Raw genomic sequence first — 25,062 nt, 5'->3', positions numbered from 1 at the left:
ATGGAACACGCCTCCTTTTTACCGTTTAACTCGTTTGTTTACATCGTGAAAATAGTCATTTAAAAAAAAAGAAGTCGAGGAGACCGGCTCAGCTTGAGGACACGGAAGGTTTCCGCTTTCCTGTCCTGGTAAAGAAAAGCCTGAATGACACTTGAATCAAAAACGTCTTACTCGCATGGGGGGCGGGGGGTTAGTGTCCGGCTGTTTGAAAGCTGAGTGGTTACGTTTAAAGCTGCCCATGTCTTATATTTTGCTTTCAAAGGTTTCTGGGCTAGCATTTAATGGGCCCCAGTGGTGGGGCAGCCTTCCACAGCCTGACCACTGGGGGGTGACTCCTGCAGGGATGCCAGCCTCACCCCTACCCCCAGACCACACATCAGCTTCTGCATCATGCGTTGACGTCACACAGGAAGTCGTACGGTGTGTGAGGGACGTTCAGAACTTTGGCTGGGCCTAAAAGTAATCACAATGAGTATATTATTAACACTCCATGCCAGCAGGTGGCACTACACCTCAGACTGGCCACCAAGCTGAGACGAAGGCTGGTCCTGCTTTCACACCATCAACCCTGGCCGGATTCCCGTTTGTTTTTATGCAGAGCTGTTTCTCTTCCTGTCGTTTTCCTGTTTCAGCATCGAGTACATTTCCATTTCCCTTTTTTGAGGTGATGGAAGTGATCTTAAAAAGCAACATTTCTCCTAATATGCAAATGAGCACCGTATACCTGGAGTTATATTACTGTGCTTTTAGGTTTTAGTCCCTTCATAGCAGATTTCCGTTATTCCTAAGACAACCTTGGTTTTTGTTAACACTCATTCTGTGTACATCTATCCTTCTAAACAGTACTGTGTAGGCGGAACGAGGTACTTTGGGTACTTTTGAAAGGTAGAAAAACGACTTTAGATCTTTCCCACAGCTGTAACAGTCAGTGGAACATCTGTGGCCTGATGGTTCGTACTGACCACAGAATGCCTGCTGGCGTTCTTGTCACGTTAAGATTGGATAGATCCCACTTCAAAGTTTGCCTGAGCATCCAGGGGTACCTTGTCCCCGCTGAGGACGGCGAGGGCGCCGGTGCAGGCCTGCGACCGCCGCGCTGCAGGCTGCCGTTTGGGCCGAACTCCTCGAGTCTCTGTTCCGTGCGTTTGTCCATCTTACATGCGAATTATTCGGACCACGGTGAAGTCAGATGTTTGACCACTCAGTGACCTCTAGTGGTGAAGTTGCACATTGTGATTGCTCTGTTACTATAGCAACATGATGTTACTATAGTATAGCAACTATAGTAACATCATGTCGTATTACTGCTTTACTTCCTTGCTGTACTTTTAGTCGCTCCCTCTTGAACTCGAGACCAAACTTGTCTTTTCTATTTTCCGACTCGATGCCTTTAATGTTGCTACCGACAACATTCAAACAAAGCTGAACCCACTCAAGCTACTTTTTACAGTGGGACTTGCAGAGGACTTCTGAGCTGTCTTTAGCGTGATCCGAACCGGATCGCTGCCGGCGTGAACGCACGCCGACTCCTGAGCCAAAGACGTAAAAGCCTGAAGGCTGTCGGTGTCGGTTAAATGTTGAACGAGAACAAGCCATCCCTCCTCCAGCAGGGAAACCAACGGAGACCATCGTCCTGTGCTTTTGATATAAACTGCTTCTAAAGGACCAGTTAGCGGCGCCGGTCGGTCCGCTATCAGGACGCGTTTTCCGGACCCGTGGGAGCTCGACTGTAACTGCCCTTTTCTTACTGCAGCAGCTGAAGCGGGATCTTTGTTCTCTCTGGTTTAGACGTATCGATGTGTTGGATTTAATCTACAAGTTTAACGCTTGTAGGATTCGGCCAGAACGCCTTGGAGTTTTGATTTTTACTGTTTTTTTACAAAGACAACGGGTTTGTGGGGGGGGTCGATGGGATGATTTGTGTTGTTTTGAAATAAATGTAAATCTGCAGCCAGACATAAAATGTTTTGTCACCTGGTAAATAAATGTTGGAACGGTTTTAATTTTGTACAGAGAATTGTAGAAATTAAAAGTGTTTTTATTGGACAGAAGCGTTTGTGCCCGTCTTTGACTCCACACGTTACAGGACAATGAGAGCAGCTCCCGCAGCGTCTCCTCCAACGCCGTTTCCCACGCCAGCCTTAGTGCAGCAGAAACTAACAGATTGATTTAATCTGGATTTTGCTGCAGCGGTTCCTGAGTTGATGTGTAGAAGCGGTCGTCTCAGCTCCAGACGTGAGAAGCTTAACCTTTAAGATCGCCGTCGGATTCGGGTCCTCTCGGCCTCCACCCACCGAGCGATGAGGTCCGCCTCCGTCTTCCTGGCACGGATCACTGACGCTGGATCAGCATCGTTAGATCCTCTGCAGAAAAAAAACTCAGCATGTCTGATCAGATCTTCCATGCGGTCTGAGACTTAAAGGCATGGAAGTGTGTGTGTGTGTGTGTGTGTGTGTGTGTGTGTGGGGGGGGGGTTACCTCAGATCCAGGTGATGGGCTCCTTCGGCAATGTTGACAGCGATCAGGGACGGGCTCAAAGACTTGCGCACCTGAACCGCAGAGGGCAGATTGAGTCCTCGCTGAAGCATGGATTATGGATGGTGGTTTCATTTCTTACCCCTCCGTTTGCCCAAGGGTCCAGATTCCCATTGGAGAAAATGATGTTGCTGGTTGTGGAGAGATCTGAACACAAAAACAGTGTGAGAGGCTTTAGGAACTTCATAGGACGATGCCACAGAGAAGGCTTGCATTTTTCCAGTTGCTAGGCAACATGTCACTTCTGGGTTTGTATTATTATCATGACGTGTTCAGTAGATTACAGAGTCTGGGTGTAGGTCACAGAGTCTGGGTATAGGTTACAGAGTCTGGGTGTAGGTCACAGAGTCTGGGTATAGGTTACAGAGTCTGGGTGTAGGTCACAGAGTCTGGGTGTAGGTCACAGAGACTGGTTGTAGGTTACGGAGTCTAGGTTACGCCACTCTGGACGTGTCCGGACTCTCTGCTGGGCCCGGTCGCAGCCCAGTGCTCACCGGCTCCCCAGTACTGGGTTTTCAGCCAGTCTGGTCGTGGGATCACAGCCCAGCGTTTGGAGCAGTAGAGCTCCCGGTCCCTCCGACTGAAGGCCATGGGAGGAAACATGTCCGTGACGTTGTTGCTCTCGTAGCACAGATTGATCTCCGTGCACGCCTGAAACCACAGCAGAAAGCTCATAAACGCCGAGTCAGCACTGACGCCACTGGATCACACACACCAACACAGGGACTACCTGATAGTCCCAGGCCAGGCTGTCCAAGCCCAGTCCACAGCCTGTGGGGTCGGCACACTCCAGAAACAGACTGTCCGGGTCAAAGCAGCTCAGCGCCCCCGTGGAGTTGTACACGATTCCTGCAGGAGAGGACTGTTGAGCTCTAATGCAGGGGTCCCCAACCACCGGGCCGCAAAGAAAGAACAACTAATGTATACAATTTCCGTTGTATCAGTTATTAGCGTCTAAAAGGTGTTTTATTTTGAAAAACGACCGGATTTTCTCCAACGTAACAAACGCGTTGCTAAAAAAAACAGCCGTGAACTCGCGAAAATTAATAAAAAGAAACAAAACTAGAAACTGCAGTCGGGATCCATCAGGAGGACGGAGACCCGGACAAAAGGATGGACAAGCTCCATGAAGTCTCAGAGGGACACCCGTATGTGACTAAACACTGCCCTCTCGTGTCTGCTGACGTGAACTACATCCCAGTGCTGCGTCATACTCTTCACTTGTTCCTGCATCGTTAAAGATGGTGGCGGTAGTAGTATTAGTAGTAATAGTAGCAGTAGTAGTACTAGTAGCTGTAGTAGTAGCAGCAGTAGTAGAAGCAGTAGTTGTAGTAGTAGCAGCAGTACCTGTCCTCTAGTAGAAGACAGGACACACACACCGTCCAGTCCTTACCTGCGGTGTCCCTGAGGTTCGTGAGCAGGTCGGCGCCCCTCAGCATGACGCCACACGCCACCTGAGAAACAACGACCTCATCACTCATCACATCTGCTGACGCGTAATGTTCACGTACTTCTACTGCGTGTTTGTTCTTCACGCCACGCAGACCAGCCGCCATTCACACGTCGGTTGTACCCGACCTTCCCTCTGGACCTGCAGCGTCAGCGGACGAAGACTCGCGTCTCGCCAGCAGCGGACAGATCGTGGACATTTAGGAACGCCTTCGTTAAGCTGCTCGTCCCGACGCGTCGCTCAGGGCAGGGCAGCCGCGTGCCATGCATGACCCCCCCCCCCCCCCCCCGGGGGCGTGCCTACCTTCACCGGGTTGGCGGGCAGCGCGCCCATGAACTGCGTGCCGTAGGGGTAATCCAGCATGGCCATCAGCGTGAAGGCGTTCCTCAGCAGGCCGTTGAGCTGCCGGACGTCCTGAGCAGACGACGGCGGCCGACACAGGGACAGCTGCGTCTGGATGCTGCTGTAATCTAGTCACAACCACAGAGACGTCTGTCCAGCTCAGTGCAGGACACCTCGGTGGCCACCAGGGAGCGGCACCGCCGAGGTCGGGACTTATGATGCTGTGATAACAGACGAGTTAAGGCGTGGCACGTTTACCTCGCCGTTCGGCTAATTCTCTCAGCTGATGGAACGCTGCTCTCACGGCGTCCTTACATTCTGAGGCCACGCCCTCAAAATCCTCGTGAAGGAGAAACAAACGCCATTATCACGATTATATTACACGATATAAAACACGTCTCACAAGGTCAGTGGAAAACAAAACAAACGTGGCGGGCGAAGACGGGGAGACAGGAAGGACTTACAGCCGTCACGTCCCTGAAGAACTGCGTGGAGTCTCCCAGTCCGGCCACGGACAGGATGGGGGCGCTGGCGGCCAGAGCTCCAGACACGATGTTGGGATACTTGAGTCTCATGTAGACGGAGAGCATCCCACCGTAGCTGCAGGACGGGGACGGGGACGAGGACGAGGACGGGGACGGGGACAGACAACAAGATGAACTGAGGGACAGATAGATTCCTTCCACAGTTCCTGTTTGACTCAAAACCAGGACAAAATGGATGCTTTTATAAGCGTAGGCGTGTAAACGGGCTTTTATCCGGTGCGCAGGAACAGATTCACCGAGTTCCGGGTTTCAGACGGACCCTAACCTGCCTCCGAACGCGATGACGGGACAGTCCGGCGCCGCCAGCTCCCGCTTCAGCTCGGTGATCAGGACGGCGTAGTCGGCGAGGGCCTGCTCCACCGTCAGCAGGGAGACCCGAGGGACGCTGAAGGAGTCCTCGCCGAACGGCAGCGACTCTCCGTAGTACCTCTGGGAGGAGGAGACGCCGCTCAGGCCTGAAACTGATCGTACCCGGTCTATCGATCTCTAATGGACCAATCAGGATGCATCTCCATCCCAGGAAAAGGACAGAAACGGAGGGTCCAGAGCGAGAGACAGACCAACGCTTCAGTTCTGGGCCCGGTTCTCTTACGAGTGAAACACGAACCGGCTATCTGCGTTCGTCACACGACACCAAAGCCGCCTCGCGGGTTCCACCGGCGTCTCCTTACATGTTCGGCAAACACGACCAAGGCGCCCTGCTGGGCCGCCAGCTCTGTGATGAATCCGGAGTTGAGGGCGAACGTCCAGACGTCGCCCTCGTTGCCCGTGTAGAAGAAGACGGGGCCGCGGCGCTTCTTCCAGTGTTTGTCTACGCAGAGGGAAACGCAGCCGTCAGGAGCGTGCGCTAGCGCTAGCGTTAGCCCCGCTTAAAGCAGGACGCCGTCCTCACCCGTTTAGAGCAGGACGCCGTCCTCACCTGAGACCAGGTAGCGCTGCCTGAAGGTCCCGTTTAGAGCAGGACGCCGTCCTCACCTGAGACCAGGTAGCGCTGCCTGAAGGTCCCGTTTAGAGCAGGACTCTGTCCTCACCTGAGACCAGGTAGCGCTGCCTGAAGGTCCCGTTTAAAGCAGGACGCCGTCCTCACCTGAGACCAGGTAGCGCTGCCTGAAGGTCCCGTTTAGAGCAGGACGCCGTCCTCACCTGAGACCAGGTAGCGCTGCCTGAAGGTCCCGTTTAGAGCAGGACGCCGTCCTCACCTGAGACCAGGTAGCGCTGCCTGAAGGTCCCGTTTAAAGCAGGACGCCGTCCTCACCTGAGACCAGGTAGCGCTGCCTGAAGGTCCCGTTTAAAGCAGGACGCCGTCCTCACCTGAGACCAGGTAGCGCTGCCTGAAGGTCCCGTTTAGAGCAGGACGCTGTCCTCACCTGAGACCAGGTAGCGCTGCCTGAAGGTCCCGTTTAAAGCAGGACGCCGTCCTCACCTGAGACCAGGTAGCGCTGCCTGAAGGTCCCATTTAGAGCAGGACGCTGTCCTCACCTGAGACCAGGTAGCGCTGCCTGAAGGTCCCGTTTAAAGCAGGACGCTGTCCTCACCTGAGACCAGGTAGCGCTGCCTGAAGGTCCCGTTTAAAGCAGGACGCCGTCCTCACCTGAGACCAGGTAGCGCTGCCTGAAGGTCCCGTTTAGAGCAGGACGCTGTCCTCACCTGAGACCAGGTAGCGCCGCCTGAAGGTCCCGTTTAAAGCAGGACGCCGTCCTCACCTGAGACCAGGTAGCGCTGCCTGAAGGTCCCATTTAGAGCAGGACGCTGTCCTCACCTGAGACCAGGTAGCGCTGCCTGAAGGTCCCGTTTAAAGCAGGACGCTGTCCTCACCTGAGACCAGGTAGCGCTGCCTGAAGGTCCCGTTTAAAGCAGGACGCCGTCCTCACCTGAGACCAGGTAGCGCTGCCTGAAGGTCCCGTTTAGAGCAGGACGCCGTCCTCACCTGAGACCAGGTAGCGCTGCCTGAAGGTCCCGTTTAGAGCAGGACGCCGTCCTCACCTGAGACCAGGTAGCGCTGCCTGAAGGTCCCGTTTAGAGCAGGACGCTGTCCTCACCTGAGACCAGGTAGCGCTGCCTGAAGGTCCCGTTTAAAGCAGGACGCCGTCCTCACCTGAGACCAGGTAGCGCTGCCTGAAGGTCCCGTTTAGAGCAGGACGCTGTCCTCACCTGAGACCAGGTAGCGCTGCCTGAAGGTCCCGTTTAGAGCAGGACGCCGTCCTCACCTGAGACCAGGTAGCGCTGCCTGAAGGCCCCGTTTAGAGCAGGACGCCGTCCTCACCTGAGACCAGGTAGCGCTGCCTGAAGGCCCCGTTTAGAGCAGGACGCCGTCCTCACCTGAGACCAGGTAGCGCTGCCTGAAGGTCCCGTTTAGAGCAGGACGCTGTCCTCACCTGAGACCAGGTAGCGCTGCCTGAAGGTCCCGTTCCCCAGGCTGTTGAAGTTGAAGTGGTCCAGCGTCTGGCTGAAGTACTTCTCTGTGAACTGGACTTCGTCCTCGGATCCGTGGCGTCTTCTCGGCTAGAAAGCGTTAACGTGGGACACAGCAAAACAGGAAGCTCTCAGAATAGAACCATCGGCGTGTCGTTGCTCAACGGCAACCGCCTGGAATACGTGAACATGCAGAGGAGACACGTTTCCTCTGGTCCATCATCACACCCGAACATTTGACCACTTTATCACAGGCGGGAAGATTTAAGAGACGTTAAAGGAGAGAAGAAGAACACGTTTCTGTTTTAAATGGCTACTGTCCAAAATCGATAACATTCGCTAATGACGTCACGCCAAACGCCACTTAACAAACTGGAATTTCTTCTCAGAAAGCCACACAAAGGGTTAAACATGGTTCCCGAGCATCTGAGGTTGAATCTGGATCTCCGATCTTCCATTCGGCTCTGCTCGGCTCCACTTTTATCGGCCCGACGTTCAGAACGAGACGTTTTGAAAAGTCTTTCTCTGAAACAGGAGTGATGAAAACGCCCTGAAGCGAAGCCTCACCTTACAATGGCCGACCGGAAGGCCGTGCAGAGGCTGGACGGAGAAGACACCGAGAACAAAGGCCACGAAGGTGAAAAGCCCCCCCATGGTCCACGTTCCCCGAGCAGCGTGACAAGATGTCAGGTGTCAACAGCGCCCAGTGCGCATGCGCTAACCCCACGGGAGTCACGTGTCATTAGCGATGTTGCCTTTAAGTGTGGGTCGGAAAATTTCGGATTCCTGTAAAACACAGTCGAAGTCCCAAAGTGTAAAATAATAATAGCACGGGGGGGAGTAACGCATTAAGTAACGCATTAAGTAACGCATTCCAAGTATGTTTATAGGCCGACCTAACTATTTATTACAGTTTCCTATAATATTATTTATTACAGAAAATGTCTGCGCAGATCTTACAGAATTTAATTTGATCATAAAGTTTAGAGTTTTCACGCTATTGAAAGAAAAGAAATCATTTCCTGCACGTATATTATGCAGCAGACCTGAGTACACCCTTGTGGTTTAGGGCAGTACAGTACAGTAGTAATTAGTAATTATGTGTTATGAAATATAACAAAGGCGTGGAACACAATGAACATAGAAAAAAATAAACAAACAGGAAACCATTGCAGTAAAATCAGGTTTAAGTACATGCATGGTCATGTATTAGGGGGGGGGGGGGCTGCTTTGATTTATTCCCAGAATCCACACTGAAACTGGTCCATTACAAACAAATCTAGAACCTCTACAGACACAAAGACCTGCAGTCACAGGACAAAAAGATTCCGCTGTGGGCATGTGAGGAATGGTAAAAGCTACTCCAAGTCGTGAGCACACTACTGCACAAGTGGTGTGCAGCAGTGCACGTTAGCGTTAAAGCTCAACCTGTGCAGCAGGTTGACCCAGTTGTCTAAGTTTTGGAAATGCGTTGAGGTTTTTCCTTTTTTCTCGACATTATGACCACGATTTACGGGCAAGAAGTCATGCCTGGTGGAAAGCAGCCATTCTTCCCTCAACTTCCTTCTCTGAAACATTCCTGATAAAGTTAGGCCAAAGGTCAAGCTCTAAAGACCTCAGTCACTCTAGTCAGCGTCAGGATTCAGTGTAATTACAACCGCACCTGAGATTCTTGCTACACAGGTACAGTTTGTGGGTCGGGTTTAGTGTGAGTTGACGGGATCTACTTTTGTTTCCTCTTGATGCAATGATCAGGTCAAACAGCTTCACCTGAGTCACCTGAGACTCACGTGCGGCGGGATTGTGCACATGCCTCTGTGTGGCGGAGGTGGTGTGTCGGTGTGCAGGTCCCGTTTGGGGAATGTGGACGAGGAACTTCCTCGCCGCTGCTGGGTGGAGACACTCCCGGCTGCTCTCATTGCCTCTCACTTCCCTGTTGGCTCAGTGTGGATCCGCTGGGCCGAGCCGAGTAGTGTCGGATTCTCCCAGGCGCTAACAAGGAGCAGCAGGTGAACGACAGGTAGGCGCGGGGCAGGACTAGGAAGTGGTCCAGTCTAATACGCACAATGATCCTGAGGGTCCGTCAGTGCTTTTTTTTAAATTGTCTCCAGATTTACTTCAAATGCTTTTTAATATGACTTTCAGGTATTTAGCAGGTATAGTTTGGCGTAAGAGTTTGCTCCTTCCCTCCACAGCGCCACCTGCCGTGGCTTTCATCCCGCACTGCTTTCTTGAATGCGGGATGAAAGCAGGACGCTGTTTTTTTCCCCTTCACCTCTGCCAAGGTCGGCTACGTTTACGTTATCAAAACTATTTGACAACTTTCATCAGAACTTCGTTGAAGCTTTGACGATTGGCCAGAGAGGCGGCGGCTAAATGTCGGATTGGGATGATGGAAGCTTTGCCCCAACAGAGCTTTGTATTGAGGAGAATTTAATCTTATATTCCTGGATCCGCCCCTTCGCAAGGACCTGCACCAACATTAATGAGTATTTTCCTAACTCATGATCCATCCGATTAACTCCTTGAGTGCCAGCCATTTTCAACTCCGCTTTATGCTGAGTGCCCCATTTTCGCACATTTTAATATGCTTTTTAAATGAGTATTTTACCTTATTTGCTCTTTTTTTTTGCTCAACAACTCCCTTTATAGTAGTTTCATCATTTTGTTAGTTGCATTTTATTTTACTCACCTGGGTTTCTATAATAATACATTTTATTTTATTTATTTTATTTTTTATTTTATTTTATATAGCGCTTTTCTGAGAACTCAAAGACGCTTTACAGTGTACATAATAAAAACAATAAAGTAAAACAAAAAATACAAACAATAGAAATGTGAACACGGATATAAAATCAATAAAATTCAAACAGTAAAATAATACATTAAAAGTGAATAACATTCATCTATAAATGTATTGATTTGGAAACAATTTAAGAGTCTCTTAAACATTGAAGTTTCTTCATTTATTTATAAGTTTGTCAAAAAAAAGTGAAGGATTTACCTTTAGTTTAAACATACAAATAATTGTTAGTAGGTTGATAATAAAAACAACAAAATAGTAAAATTGCAGCGAGTTTAGGATTAGGTTTAGGGATAGAGTTTAGGGTTAGAGTTCGGGGTAAGGTTTAAGTGTTAGGGCTAGGGGTTAGGTTTAGGAGTTAGGGCTAGGCTTTAGGGTTAGAGTTAGTGTTAGGGTAGGGGGTTAGGTTTAGGAGTTAGGGCTAGGCTTTAGGGTTAGAGTTAGTGTTAGGGTAGGGGGTTAGGTTTAGGAGTTAGGGCTAGGCTTTAGGGTTAGAGTTAGTGTTAGGGTAGGTGGTTAGGTTTAGGATTTAGGTTTAGGCGTTAGGGGTAGGGGTTAAGGGTAGGGGTAAGGTTTAAGTGTTATGGTTAAGGGTTGGGGTTAGGCTTAGTGGTAAGGATTAGGGTTAGAGTAAGGTAAAAGTAAGGTAAATAAAAATCTCCCTCATTTCCCTCTCCTATACATTTTTGTCCTTTTCATTCGTCCAGGATGCTTTACAGTGAATTGCTGAAGCTGTGGAATGAGGCCGTGCAGGCGATGGATTCCAAGGACTGGCAGGGAGCTCTGGCCAAACTGGACCAAATCACTGAACCCACATCGCGCACCTTGTTCAACGCTGCCTCTGTTCATGTCACCTTGGGCCAGCTGGACCTGGCTGTGAAGGTCCGTCTGCTGAGTGTGTCGGGATGAAAGGGGGACCCTGAAAACCGGAATCATTCCTGAAACTCCGACGTCCTCATTTTAATTCATAACAATCTTCAATACAAGCCAGTAAATTGCTTGAACTTTAGTCCTAGGATGACCAATTTTGATCAAATTAGTTTTTCATACTTTAATTAATCCAGCAGTAGAGTATTTTTCACCACACATAAACAGCTGCGCTTCAGTCAAACAACAAGGAGCACCATGCAACGATTCCATCTGTCTATATCCAATCTGAATTCCTCTTATTTGTCCCAAGGCTTTGGACCTCACCATCTCCAAGGACGAGCGTCTGGCTGTCGGCTTCTTCCAGAGAGCAGCAGTATTGATGCAGATTGACAAGTGGGTGAAAGAAGGGCATCCCAAACACCCGTTTACAGTCTGCACGTCAACAAAGTTTCACTATTAAGCCTTGGGATAGAAACACGAAACATGATTCTAATGGGATTCTAATATCATCATTACCTCGCTAATTGCCCGTGTTTGTTTACGGAATTGCATAAAATAATTCTCAAAATGATGCCAACAGATTTAGATGATATTTTGTGGCCACGGAAGAGGTGATCCAGATGTGAATCCACAATTTCTTTTCAGTGTTTTTCACAGTTAAAGCGCATATTTTCATGAATTTTTCCAAAAGCAAACCACTCTGTAAAAAGCAACCTTTGGCCAGAGGTGCTTTGTTACGTTCTAGACGTTGCATATAAATGTGTTATTTACTTCATAATGAGCATTAATTCCTACTCAAACAGATAAGTGACACACTTAGTAGATCATTATTTCACTTTTTTTGTCTTTTCTTTAGTGGAGTTGCAAAAACGAGGTGTTGTTGAACGTTTTCTGACGACTGTCACTCAGAAATGTTTAGAATGGCGTGGGAAGACGGTTCGTTTGAGCTGTTGGTGCGGTCAGAGAAGATATTACTTCTGTGTCTGTGTCTGTATTGCAAAGGTCAATGCATGCTATGTCTCGCCTCCCAGAGACATGTCGTCACTGGGAGGTTACCAGGCAACCAGCAGGCGGTCCAGGTAGCCTCTGAGCCTTACCCAAGACTGTCAGACACATGATGCTGCTGTAAGACAAGGTCTTTGTGGTTCAAGGAGCCGCCTTGAAAATGTCAACACTCTTTCATTCCTTCTGATCTCTGTTGGGCCGCCTGTGCTGCTGTCTCCTCAGGCTGGAGGAGGCTCTGTCCGACTGTATCTGGGCTCAGAAGCACATGAGAGGAAACACGGTCATCGACTACAAACAGCTGGGCCTGAGATTCAAACTCTATGACTGGCAGGTTTGAGATGACGCCGCGCTTGCACACACACACCCGCTTTCTTATGGGACAGCAGGCGAAATCCAATCCTATGAGTGTCTGCCAGGAACAAGGAATAAAAGCAGGGAGAATGTGCGCCGTCATCGCCGACGTTGTGCTAGTTAAACACCACCCGGGAGCTAACAAAGCTTCATTCATAAAGCCCAAAGAAGAGTTACGTAACCTGAAACGTTTCTCACAGCACCGATAAGACTTCTTCAGCTAGCACCATTGCTGTTGAGGTGATTTAACCCTTTAAAGCCTGCACCATGAATCATCAGAACACTATTTTTTTGGAAAATAAGGTCTTAATGGAACCTTCTGACAAATTTGTAAAAAAAAACTAAAATAAAAAAATAACATTTATGTTTATATAAGTGCTCTAATTTATGTAACTTTTGCAAAATCCAGAATGTTTTCCTGGAAAATGCAGATGCATGAGTTGGCTTGCATCTATCAGGTTTTTCGGGAGGGGGGAGGGGGGCATCTAACTTCTGAAGTGGAAGTCTCAAAATCTTGAAAAGCCATGTGTATCAAATACATTTGGCAATAGAGGGTTGAAGCATGATTCCATCAGTGTCAGTAACAGCTCTTTGTTACAGGAGATGCCTTCTGCAGCATGTTCTTCTGAATTAAAAATGTAATGCATGAAGGTATCGGTACAGAAAGCCCCGACCTGACGCGTTGCATTCACACGGCCTCATTTTGTAACATTGTTAATTTATGGCGCGACTAATTTCCAGGTATGAAATAGTCCTCCAGCTGAGAATTACTGCAGCTCACCATGAATATCTCACGGAAAATAATTTGCATGGAAGGGCAGCAATTGTATTCATGATTTTAACTGGAAACACAAGTTACCATGGTGATCTGGGTTAAGCGAGAGAGTTTCACACATTGTCGTACAACAAAAAGGTCATCGAAGCCAGACCCCTAGAGGAGAGACATTCTCCGGAGCAGGCTTAGGAAGCGTAGAATAAACGGAACCCCCTGAACTGGAACACTCCGGTTTCAACGCGCAGGAGCCAGACCGATGTCAGTTAGCTTCTCTGATGATGAAAAGGTCTCTGGCTATTTAAATCGCAGCTCCAACTGAAGCTTCTCGAGGCGAACCCCTCTGATTGATGCTAGAATGAAATGCTGCTTTTTAAGCCCTTGCAGCAGACAAGTGGTTTCCAAAAGCTCCATCCGCCAGTGCCTTGAAGTCTTGTGTTATTCAAATCCAGAAATTCATTTCAATAAGACATCGATGCACCAGCAGTCGTCAGCTCTGAATATGTGGTGTAAACTTGTGTTATCAATATCTTTGGGACTACTGACGTGCACAAGCATTTCGCCCTGTAGGTGATGTACAATGCAGCGGCTGCGTACTGTCGGATGGGTCAGTGGGAGCAGGCCAGCGAGGTCCTCCTGTCATTGTCCCAGGAGCGAGGAGGAGGCCCGGGGGGGATCATAGAGGACGGCGTGGACAGCGTCATGGTGAGCGCTGCAACCTTTAGAAAGCACTAATCTTTATTTGTTAAGTGACAGCACTCCTGTACCCTGATCTCTGGGCATTGAACCAATCTTGGAACGGTGTCTGTGTTAACCAGTTTAAACTATTGCATAAACCTTCAATGAAGGTTAAAAGATGGCCGTCCTTCACAAAATCGAAAAGAACACAATTGAATTTTTAAATTCAATTTAAAACCCAAATCTGTTTTAAAGGAGGAGAAAAAAAGGTCTTCCATCTCAAATCAGAACCAAAGTTACATCAAGACCCTTTAAAGAGGCGCCGACCTCCATTGCTCAGACCACGGGCAAGCCCTTTGATGACAGCGGTGAGGAAAACTGCCTTTGAACATGCAGAATCCTCGGGCAAGGTGCGCGAGGAACAAACACAGAGACGTGTGCAACCACAATAATAACAGTTGTAATAGAAGGACTATAGTTAGCGGTTTTACAATAGCTATGGGACGCTGTCCTGCAGCATCTGTTTGAGACAGACATGAGGGACGCTGTCCTGCAGCATCTGTTTGAGACAGAAATGAGAGACGCTGTCCTGCAGCATCTGTTTGAGACAGACATGAGGGACGCTGTCCTGCAGCATCTGTTTGAGACAGAAATGAGGGACGCTGTCCTGCAGCATCTGTTTGAGACAGAAACGAGGGACGCTATCCTGCAGCATCTGTTTGCTATTTTGACCAAAGCCTGGCACAGAACTGGGAACTGCGTTAACTTGTGGTAAAAGGAGTTTAATCTGTGACCTTTACCTCTGACCTGAACAGAGGGAGGAGGTCCTGGCTCCGCTCCTGGTGCCTGAGGGTGTGGCGTTCCGTCCCAAGAAGCAGGACGTGGAGCAGCTAAAGCAAAGAGACTTCCTGGGCAAAGCTAAGGTAAGGTGTGTCGCCGCCGTCACGATGAATCGTGAGTGTGTTTCTCACCAAAACCTGCTTTAGTCTCGTTTATTTATTCAAAAACTTAAACAACAAAAACAAAAAACAACAAGAACATGGAGTGTTCTTGTACTTCTATCTACTTGTAGTTCTCCACTTGCCAGGGACTGGTAGATATATCAGTAGGGATACTATTACATATCTCAGCATATTGTAAACGTTTACAATAGTTTTGCCATCTTGATCAAACGGCACCCAAATGATCTAAACGCATCCAAATCAAACTCTCAACCGAACAAAGTTTTTGAGCGCTAACGAACACTTTGCAGGAAATGAAGCCGCCTTTCTAATCAATGGAAATCTAGAATGCATTTCTTTGTAGGTGATTTCCTCAATGATTCCAAATGATGATTTCGGAGGCTTCGAACCCCTGAGGCTGCAGGTAAGAACAGCCCATGTCGCTTTGAAGACACACAGCGCTGTCGGTGGATCCTTGGTAAACTGTCACACTGTCGTCTCTGCAGAAACCCGGCTTCTACGAGCCCAAGACGGGTGGAGATCAGTGAGTCATCAGTCCCGTAGATAGATCTGATCGTAGAATGCAGCAGCCTCGGGGCAAGCAGCTTATTACTGACTTGGTATTTGAACCGGCTGTTAGTGATTCCAGATACATGCGCGTGTCGAAGCCTTACATGGCTCGGGGGCCGGAGCAGCTGACGGTGCCGGGAGGCACCTTGGTGTTTTTATTCGGGGAGGAGGACAGGAATGGGATGGCAACTGTCATTTTTGATGGGCAGGTAAAGAGCGAGATGCTGAATCTGAAAATAATCGATTTGTGTGCCGTTGTTAAGCTAAAAGCAGAAGAAAAAAAACGTCAGTGTTTAATTCAAAGTCTCTATTTTTCAGAGAGGACTTCTGCCGATGTCAATGCTCGAGCCTGTGAACATGAAGACGTCCAGAGGCCAAAAAAATGTACTGTCTTTATGTCTGTGCAATCAGAATCTGATTCAGAATCAGCCTTCAGTATTCCGTGTCTGCCGTGTGTTGCACATTGCTTGAAATAGAGGTAGCAAGAACGGATCTCAGTCAATATGTTGTCATGGCAGCACGATGTACAACTTGTCCTCTGCCACCTTGGATGGTCAAAGAGCCACGGTCGACATTATGTTTTATTTATCAGTTACCAATCTCCTTGGGTGCGTTCCCAATTGTCTCAAAGCTGCTGTGGTTGAAACCCTTTTGAAGAAGGGATGCGACCTTAACGTGTTACAGACCAGTCTCGATTTGTGTCAAATCAGATGATAAAAAAAACATCCTCTGACCATTTCAATCTGCATTTTCCGTTAATAGTAACTGAAACAGGCCTCACCAACGTGGCATTGATCCGCTATTGGCTGTAGAAGCAGCATGCGTGTTGGTGTTGCAAAGCACGGCGGTCATTGATATCTGTCACTGCATCGTTAGTATCCAGCTTTTAATGTCATTTGATTGAAAGTATTTCATAAATAAATGAACAAATATATTTTATTTTCATAAAATTATGCATGAAACTCTCATATGGAAACGCTTTGAGGAATCAAAAGAAGTAAAAAGCTTCCTGTTCGGTGGCTGGGTCAGACGAGATCGGGGCACACAGAACGGCCTGGGCGTGAAGCAGCAGCTCCTGGGCCCGGTTAAACTTCCTGAGGCGGTGCAGGAAGTGTTCCCCGCCGTAGCCTGTTTCAACCAGCCCACAGTAGAAGGAGTGCTTCTCAAATACGTTCATGGGAGGCAGCGCTCGTCTTCACAGCTTGAAACATTAAGATTCAGGTTTTTATGAGGGTCAGTCAACACACTTTATGACCAACATATTTCTCTCAGGAAACACAAACTGGACTTTTAACGGCGGACCTTTAGAGATTGCTCAAAATTGGACAAGCGCTGACGAGAGCTTTTTATCTCACTCTCGAGATCAGGTAGAAAAACTGTTGTTTCAGCGAAAATGCATGGGAATGTTTCAAAGCTCCACATTATAGATGGAGCCTGCAGCACAGCATTATGTAGTAACGCCACATTATGTAATAACGCCACATTATGTAATAACGCCACATTATGTAATAACATAACGCCGCATTATATAATACAACCACATTATGTAATAACACCGTATTATGTGATACCACCACATTATGTAATAACACCGCATTATGTAATAACGCCGCATTATATAATACAACCACATTATGTAATAACACCGTATTATGTAATACCACCGTATTATGTAATACCACCGTATTATGTAATAACGCCACATTATGTAATAACTTCTTTCTAATAAGATTTTACATATTGCACCGGTTATTACAAAATGCAGATGTTAAACCTTTTTTGTGAAGAAAATGCAAGAATTTGGTGCATTATGTAATAATCCACCGTAATTGATGTCTTGAGAACTTGACAAAATGCGGTGTTATTACATAATGATGTGAAAAGGTATTACATATTCACATAGTGCTTTGCTACAAAGTCTCTCGGTCAGAGTAGGTGGAGATTTCACGGTCCTTTCAACAAAAGACAGGAAAAACGATACTTCTTTTGCAATTGGAAAACGGGTTTGTATCTGTTTCACTGACCTCCCTGCTTTGTCTTCATCCACAGAGCGTTCCCACCGGAATTCCTCTCCCACCGGGACTAAAGCCACCGAGTCGTCCAAAGGTCCAGCCCCAGCCTGTTGCTGCTCCGAGGGGTATACATCAATCACACATCTCTTATTCCTCTAGTTTAAAACCCTTTAAGGACAAAGATCTCTCCCCCTTCTTTACTGTGGTCTGCTGCAGCGAGCGCTCCTCTGTTATACTAGTGCCAGGTTCAGAGCTGTATTTTCATGCTCTTATGTTATGCTGTCTGGCACCGTGTCTTCATCTTCTGTCTTTCTCTAGTCGTCTCTGGTTTTCACAGCGCAGGGATTTGTGCTTTTAGTTGCACTGAAGTGCTTTAAAAAGAAAATGTTTTTGAAATACACAACGGGTCTACAACCCGTCTACACATTTTGCCAAGGAACACAGTGAGCTGTAAGATCGTAGGTCTGTAAGTCAGCAAGAGATTTAAAGTTCTGGGCTGGAGGTCTGAGACCGAAGCAGAAGGTGAAGCAGACAGAATCCAGCTTGTTCTGTTGGTGCTCAGACGGCGCTGTCTTTACCTTGCAGGACGTTCAACTGGACAATCTCCACCTCCATCCTACACTTCTGCCACTAGCCTCCTACTGGTAGACACAGAGCCTCCCAAGTACCCAGCCACAGCCAGCCCGACCACCTACGAGGTACTACCCCCCCCCCCCCCCCCGAAAAGACACACTATTCAAGCAAGCAGAAAGACTCACATCCGAGTTTCGTCCTTGGACAGACAAACACAAATGCACACAGAAACACGATTCTTCTCTGATCTAAATATAGGATAGTGTGTGAAGAAAGTGCTTTGTAAGGTTGAAATAGTAGCTAGGCTGGGGGGACAATGATGTGTCCTGATTAAGTCATTGCGACGCTTCAGGGAGGAAGATGCACTCAGCTTTTGGATTTGAATATTCTTTTGTGTGTCTGCGTACAACAGTGCCCTGACAAATATTTGTGTCAAATATAGACAAATCCAAAATGATATTTTCAAATGGTTCAGATCGAACCTTCCTCAGATTTCCACATACTTTGGTGGTGTGGTTAGAATTAATTTAGAAATCTCCACTTTGGCCCGCTTCATTTCTATCTTTGTACAAAACCAAAGGATCAGATTTAGGCAGAAACACAGAGAAAGGAGCAAACCCAGGAAACAGGCACAGGTTGAAATCATCCATCCATCCATTATCCATCCATCATCCATTATGCATCTATCTATCCATCCATCCATCATCCATCCATCATCCATCCATTTATCTATCTATCTATCCATCCATCATCCATCCATCACCCATCATCCATCCATCCATCCATCATCCATCCGGGGGGCGCTAGTTTGGTTATAGGTAGAGAAAGAAAAAAACAAATAGATATTAATTATTTAAAGCTGCAGGTTGCAGTTTTTATGAGTCCAACAATACCACATACTAGTAGTACTACTACTAACAATAGTAATATTGTCAATGGGTGTCAAATAAAGCCCCAGAAGTACTTCTAGTCAATGAGTCAGCATTTCAACATGAAAGCTGTCTTTGGACTACTATTACTACTACTACTGGACTTCCTTCTTGTCCCCTGAGGGGTTGCCACAGCAACCCAACGTTCTCCACTTCACCCTGTCCTTTGCATCGTCCTCCCCAACACTAGTCCCTGTCTCTCCTCTGGACATGTCCAAACCATCAAAGTCTGGTCTCTCTGACCTTGTCTCCAAAACGTCTAACCTTCACTGTCCCTCTTATTGTCTCATTTCTAATCCTGTCCAACCTGGTCACTCCCAAGGAGAACCTCAGCATCTTCATCTCCCCCACTTCTAGCTCCGCCTCCTGTCTTTTCCTCAGAGCCACTGTCTCTAAGCCGTCCATCATGGCTGTCCCCACCACTGTCTCTAAGCCGTCCATCATGGCTGTCCTCACCACTGTCTTGCAGACCTAAAAGCTGTCTTTGTATTGTCTTTAAATGCCTTGCTCCTTGTTCCCAGGCTGCTGGCGTCGCACATGGGGCAGGGGCCGAGTCTGTGCTGGTGAAAGTCCACTACACGTACACCGTGGCTCTGTCCGTCCCTATGAACACAACGTACAAAAAATTAAAGGAGCAAGTCGCTGTGAAATTGGGCCAGCCGGCGACTCACCTGCGCCTCAGGTAAGCCCAACCCACTTCTGTCTCCTTGAATTTAAGTTATCCTATATTTCTAAAAATATACTTTCCTTTTCCTGCTTCACACTGTGGCTCCAAAATGTGTCCTGAGACACAGAATAGCGAAGCCGCAGCTCCTCACGAGTCGAGTGTATGAAAGCAGGATAGGTGACACGGCACCATCACGGGAGTAGAGCACATTACATGACAGCTAAGATTTGGTAAGACTGGGACCTACCGGTAAATAAAAATAGTCGCTGGTAGCAACAAATATTAACATTCTAAGCCTTACTCTAATGCTGGTATCAGCGTCATCATCAGCTCTGACCTGGAATCATTATTTCCCAGCCTCTGCCCACGCGGTGGACCCCACGGTGTTCTCTGTTGCCCTGTCTTCCTCTGCTGAACCTCCTTTTCACCTTTTGCACGCTCTCTTTATCAGATATAAGCAGCATGGCTCCCAGGCGCTGATACCTCTGGGTGGGGATGAAGAACCAGGCTTCACGGTACAAGAGGTGGCTGAGGCCGGCAGGGCCACCCTGTGGTGCAAGGTAGGCGTTCATACTTACCCCTCCGCATCCGCATCTTACTTGCCAAGCTGCAGCCCTTTTTCTGTTTGTTAATGCAGCAGTGGTTCAGACGGGGGGGGGCATCGATCCATTAGCTTTAATACACCCACTGTGCACTACTGGCACAGCACCAGTCAGCGGACACTGTCAGACGATAGCTGCTGAATATTAGGCAGCATCTAGGTGAATAGCCAGGCAAGAGGGGGGGTTGATTTGTTCATGACCCGAGGTAAATGTGGTAAATTCTGGAAACCAAGGACATTTCATTTCAAACGCGGGTACAAGCGGCTGAAATGAGCTTCCTCCGTGGGGGGGGGGGGCTGGGCTCCCCTTAGAGATAGGGTGAGAAGCTCGTCATCCGGGAGGAGCTCGGAGTAGAGCCGCTGCTCCTCCGCGTTGAGAGGAGCCAGATGAGGTGGCTCGGGCATCTATTCAGGACGCCTCCCTGATGAGGTGTGCAGGGCACGTCCCACCGGGAGGAGACCACGGGGAAGACCCAGGACACGCTGGAGAGACTACGTCTCTGAATGTCTGCAAAGCTTTCTGGAGACGGATGCTAAGACCGCAGGTAGTGGCGTATCGCCCCACCACGAGTTTAGAGATGGTTGCTCCAATTCGACATAGAAAACTCCCTCCACTCCCATTTCCAACCATTTGTCTTGTTGTCTGCGAAGGAGTGAGGTTTGTCCTGCAGAGGTCGGTGGACTGCCGGGTTCTCGCCTGGTCTTGGGTGCTGGTGCATAAGTGTGGATGATCTTCTGCTTCTCATTTACCTCCTGTGTACATCTCCAACAATCTGAAGAACACAAGAGGGGAATGACTCCTGCATAAATATGTTTTTGTTTCTCTTTTTTTACAAATTCATGTCAAACGTTCTTCGACGCACCAGACAGAAGACTCCCTGATTGACCGCCCCATCCTCTACCAGATGGTGGCGCTGTATGACTACAATGCTGAGGGTCCAGAGGACCTGGAGTTCAACGAGGGAGACACTATAGACATCCTGGGAGAAGGTGAGGCCATGCGGGCTAGCCTCATGCTGAGTGTAGCTTCTTGTGAAGGCGTCCTCTGTCCAGATTACCAGTGTGTCCTCATGTTTGTGTCTCACACTGTCCTGTAGTGAACGAGGAGTGGCTGGAGGGACACTGCGCCGGGAGCGTAGGCATCTTCCCCAGCTGCTTTGCCTACGGGGACAACGGCAACGAGAACCAGAGCTACCAGTTCTAAACCCAAGCCGTCTCCAGCTTTGGGACAGACATCCGCTTTCTGAGCTTGCAGCGAACTCAGCAATGATTTTATTGTGATTTATTTTTTATATATTTTGTTCTAATCACATTTTGTAGTGCACCCACTTTACCTACGATACGGGAGAGTTTATATTATATTAAGCTTGCTCTTTTTTCCTCTTTTCCTACCTTATTGAACTATTGTTGTTGTTGTGTTTCTGATATATGTCTAATGAACCTGCTTTGACAGCTTTTGAGTGTGGTGAGATGTCTGATGCATTTTCTAAATTAAGCCACCGGAACTTTTCAATGGATTTCAGTTTGTTTTCATGATTGATTAAAAATGATAACTGACCAGTGGTCGTGTGTCATTAGTTGTAAACGTATTATATATGGCAGCAATTACTGAACTGTCTTTTTCACACACCAGCTAGTATTATATATCATATTTGCTATTTTATGTTTTTTATACAGGAAAATACTTAATGATACCAAATGTTCAAAACTAAATCTAAATGGGTTAAAGGGTTTTTGAATTGATTCTATAAATATGCTACTATTACGACGTGCCTAACAGATGTCTGTTGCAACGTCCACGTGAAGTGGGAGCTGGGCCATAAACACATCATGCATTCAAAAGCCAGAAAGGCACTCCTAACCTCACCGAACAAACGATTTACAGCAGGCATCTAAGAGGTCATTCTTTCCTCTGTTTTCCTCTGCTGGAAGTAAAATTCTGAGTGAACCAATTTGATGAAACGCTTCAATGCTACGTGAAGCTTCAGCCGCCCATCACCAGCATCCATCTTCATACTTTAGATTGCAAAATTTCCTCCACGTCTCAGTCTCTGCATTTTGGGATGCACACACACATCCACACAGAGCACTGGTTTGCAACAATTATTTGTTAGCAAAAATAAATTATAGAGATTGACATTAAAGAGTGTCTGTCCTGAATAGCAGCAAAATATGCATATCTACCCTTATAGATCTAGAGAGCGGTGGTGGTGGCTAATGACCCTTGTGATCCTGATGAATGATGTAATTGGTTCAAAATATTAATCATAAATTACATTTTTCTTGTAATTTCTGATGGTTTAAACACATAAATACAGCTAGTCTAAAACATCGGCGATCACCTCTTTTCTACAACTTACTGTGCACTGGGTAAATCAGTATAATTTTTTGCAGTGTAGTCGCTCTTTCTTTGTATTACTACTACTACTGTACTTCCTGCAGCTCCATCCTCAGCGTCCTTCTACCGATATAGTCCCTGTCTCTCCTCTGGACATGTCCAAACCATCAAAGTCTGGTCTCTCTGACCTTGTCTCCAAAACGTCTAACCTTCACTGTCCCTCTTATTGTCTCATTTCTAATCCTACCCAACCTGGTCACTCCCAAGGAGAACCTCAGCATCTTCATGACTCCAGGCCTGACCCTAGGCCTGACTTCAGGCCTGTCCCCAGAGTATAAACGAGCATGAGTGTGTTTCTAGTGTACTCTGCCTCTTCCTCCTCCACCATCTCTCTGTATTTCTGTCCGTATATTACCTACATGTTCTTAGAACCTTGGGAAGTTCACTGGCTCAGCCATTAATAGCCAGCGAGGTACGTAAATGTCAGATGCTTTTAACTGTCTTCATAAATGGTAGCTGTAAAAAGCTGCATGGCTGAGGCATCAGAGAGAGAGAGAGTGAGAGAGCTTCATTCTAATTGATTAAGAAACAGAGGACTCTAGTTACCACACAGCTCACCCAATGCACAGAACGCTCTGAGATCAGTGGGCGTTTTAGTCACTTCACAGCAGTCAGTCAACTCATTGCTGTACGCTACAGAACTAGTACTTCTGAATACTGTACCTGGATTCCCTCATTTAATTTCAGACGCGTGGGTGTGTTAATTGCTGCTCTGTATTAATTGTTCATGTGCATTTGATGTTCATGTCACTCGGTCTAACTGTTTTCACATTTATTTATCGTAACAGTTTCCCAGCACCACGTGTGTCGTTTCCCAGCATACACCAGCCATTAAGTTGTCGTGAGGCACTGCACATTTCCCCCGTCCTTTCACTCTTGACGCAGCTGAACGTTGCCATGTTTTTGTGCACCAGCCCCCCAGGTGTGTGTGGTGTCCTGCATCTGACTCCTCCTTTGTTCTCCCCAGAGAATGTCGCTCCTGCAGATTCACTAATGGAAGCTTGTTGTGGAGGATTTTCTTTTCATTTTTGCATGGACCCGAAATGTTTTTATTTGATTCCTTTTTGATTTATGGATAAATTGTTGGCTTCCCTTTCCTCAAAATGTCAATACACAATTGATCTTTGCCAAGATCGAGTAAAAGAAAATTGAAGTGAAGTCAAAAAGGGCTTTTTTGTAGGTTAAATACAAGAGAAGTGAGGACGTTTAAGGATGTAGTAAGGAAGAACATGCAAGCTACGGAAAATAGGAGGAGTTGGAAGATGATCCAATGAAAGGGAAAAAAGTCAAAAGAAAGTGTTATCCCCCTCCCCTGCATAACGATGTCCATAAATACATGCAGTCCAAAGTAACTGATAAAGAAAGTAATGCAAAAAAAACAACTGAAACAATTATGTATATCATGATTATTAATTAGAATGGAATATAAATATTTTATTGTCATTCTACATCGTACAACAAGATAAAAATTCCCTTGAAATGCTATTGCTTTTCATCTCTCCAACCACCATGTTTTTTTTTAGCAATGTGTAATGTACTGTATGTATAAAATGCACTGCCTGTATTATAAGGCAGAGCTCCAATCACCTGCCGTCCCTCTCCCTGTACAGCCTTGTGCTTCCTGGGCTTTGTTATCGTAATTGCTGTGTTTTTCCATTGAATCACGAACGGCTGAATGAGAAGACCGACGGGGCATAAGCTGGGGAGGCTGTGAGAATTTAAACTCTCAGAGGGAGTGGATTAATGTGGTCTCAAGATAAAACCACACTCGCCCACTCCACTTAAATCCAAAATAAACCCTGTAATCTAACACGGCTCAGTTTCATCCAGCTATTTTTTTAAGAATGAGACGTTCCACCAACTCTGGGAGGTCTGCATATAAATAAAGGCGGGCATTAAGTACCGGTCCAAACTCCAATGCGGTTAGGGGGTGAAGTAGGACATACAGGGCGCCCAGGGAGCTGAAGAAGAGCTGTTTATTGAGTACGAACTGGCTCACCCTTCTTCCACCTTATTCCAATCCCATTTAAGAGGATGGCACGTTAAGTTTAAGATGGTGGAAATCTTAACTATAACTTTCTTTTTACGGACAATTTCAACAATATATCACAGATAAACCCAATACCCAATACTGTGTATATTGTAGCGAGCTCAAGGAGAAGAACCACACTGGAATTGAGCTCGTGTCAACAAGTGCCTTTATCGCGACACAGGATGACTTGAGGACATTCAACGCAACACCCCTCTCACTCATGGTGCCAAAAGCACAATCTCGCCTAGGGCACCAAAATGGCTCTGCTTACCAGCCAACAAGCAGACAGCAGAACACTTCGTCTGGGCCGCAGCGCAGTGGACAAGTTCTGGAGACGCGTCCGTCCCCGCAGCAGCAGCAGTGGGAGACAACGGGACGGATGGAAGGAGCGCGTCGCTGCCATGAGTAGGAAGGCAACGCGCTCCTAGAAATGGACGCTTAAAAATAGCCCGGAGGTTCGCGTTATGACGAGGCGTCCCAAGGACGCATTAATGCGGCTTGATCAGCTTAGAGGCTGACGGGCGAACACCTCGTCATCTGCAGCCACACTTTACCCTGCAGGAACGCGCGTTCGCG

The 25,062-nt window shown here is 47.4% G+C and overlaps 2 protein-coding genes across 2 annotated transcripts; one reads left to right on the top strand and one right to left on the bottom strand.

Moving 5' to 3' along the window:
- Positions 1 to 636: 636 nt before the first annotated feature.
- On the bottom strand, positions 637 to 7,977 carry dpp7 (dipeptidyl-peptidase 7). The gene is made up of 13 exons (XM_068738384.1): positions 7,852 to 7,977; positions 7,248 to 7,374; positions 5,544 to 5,683; positions 5,138 to 5,301; positions 4,792 to 4,927; positions 4,586 to 4,667; positions 4,289 to 4,455; positions 3,929 to 3,989; positions 3,266 to 3,384; positions 3,030 to 3,186; positions 2,618 to 2,682; positions 2,479 to 2,549; positions 637 to 2,363 (listed from the first exon to the last, which is right to left on the bottom strand). Exons 1-13 carry the CDS (start codon positions 7,936 to 7,938, stop codon positions 2,252 to 2,254), a joined length of 1,488 nt encoding a protein of 495 aa, XP_068594485.1. The 5' UTR covers positions 7,939 to 7,977; the 3' UTR covers positions 637 to 2,251.
- Positions 7,978 to 9,284: 1,307 nt separating this feature from the next.
- Positions 9,285 to 21,599, top strand: noxa1 (NADPH oxidase activator 1). The gene is made up of 16 exons (XM_068738642.1): positions 9,285 to 9,304; positions 10,795 to 10,969; positions 11,268 to 11,350; positions 12,185 to 12,293; positions 13,656 to 13,790; positions 14,579 to 14,686; positions 15,069 to 15,128; positions 15,211 to 15,248; positions 15,345 to 15,483; positions 15,593 to 15,658; positions 17,324 to 17,411; positions 17,872 to 17,984; positions 19,310 to 19,470; positions 19,907 to 20,015; positions 20,923 to 21,046; positions 21,154 to 21,599. Exons 2-16 carry the CDS (start codon positions 10,796 to 10,798, stop codon positions 21,258 to 21,260), a joined length of 1,614 nt encoding a protein of 537 aa, XP_068594743.1. The 5' UTR covers positions 9,285 to 9,304; position 10,795; the 3' UTR covers positions 21,261 to 21,599.
- Positions 21,600 to 25,062: the final 3,463 nt, after the last annotated feature.

Source organism: Brachionichthys hirsutus, chromosome 4 (assembly GCF_040956055.1).
Source record: "Brachionichthys hirsutus isolate HB-005 chromosome 4, CSIRO-AGI_Bhir_v1, whole genome shotgun sequence".
NCBI classification, from domain to species: domain Eukaryota; kingdom Metazoa; phylum Chordata; class Actinopteri; order Lophiiformes; family Brachionichthyidae; genus Brachionichthys; species Brachionichthys hirsutus.
This window is presented reverse-complemented; position numbering and strand designations above follow the sequence as displayed.

Excerpts from the sequence above, each read along its gene's own strand:
- dpp7 (XM_068738384.1), bottom strand. The coding sequence starts at position 7,938 with ATGGGGGGGCTTTTCACCTTCGTGGCCTTTGTTCTCGGTGTCTTCTCC. Across the intron at positions 7,375-7,851 it reads TTCCGGTCGGCCATTGTAAG|CCGAGAAGACGCCACGGATC; the intron begins GTGAGGCTTCGC and ends AACGCTTTCTAG. Across the intron at positions 3,187-3,265 it reads GCCTGGCCTGGGACTATCAG|GCGTGCACGGAGATCAATCT; the intron begins GTAGTCCCTGTG and ends CTGTGGTTTCAG.
- noxa1 (XM_068738642.1), top strand. The coding sequence starts at position 10,796 with ATGCTTTACAGTGAATTGCTGAAGCTGTGGAATGAGGCCGTGCAGGCG. Across the intron at positions 15,249-15,344 it reads CCCAAGACGGGTGGAGATCA|TGATTCCAGATACATGCGCG; the intron begins GTGAGTCATCAG and ends ACCGGCTGTTAG. Across the intron at positions 15,659-17,323 it reads CGTCCAGAGGCCAAAAAAAT|AGCGTTCCCACCGGAATTCC; the intron begins GTACTGTCTTTA and ends CTTCATCCACAG.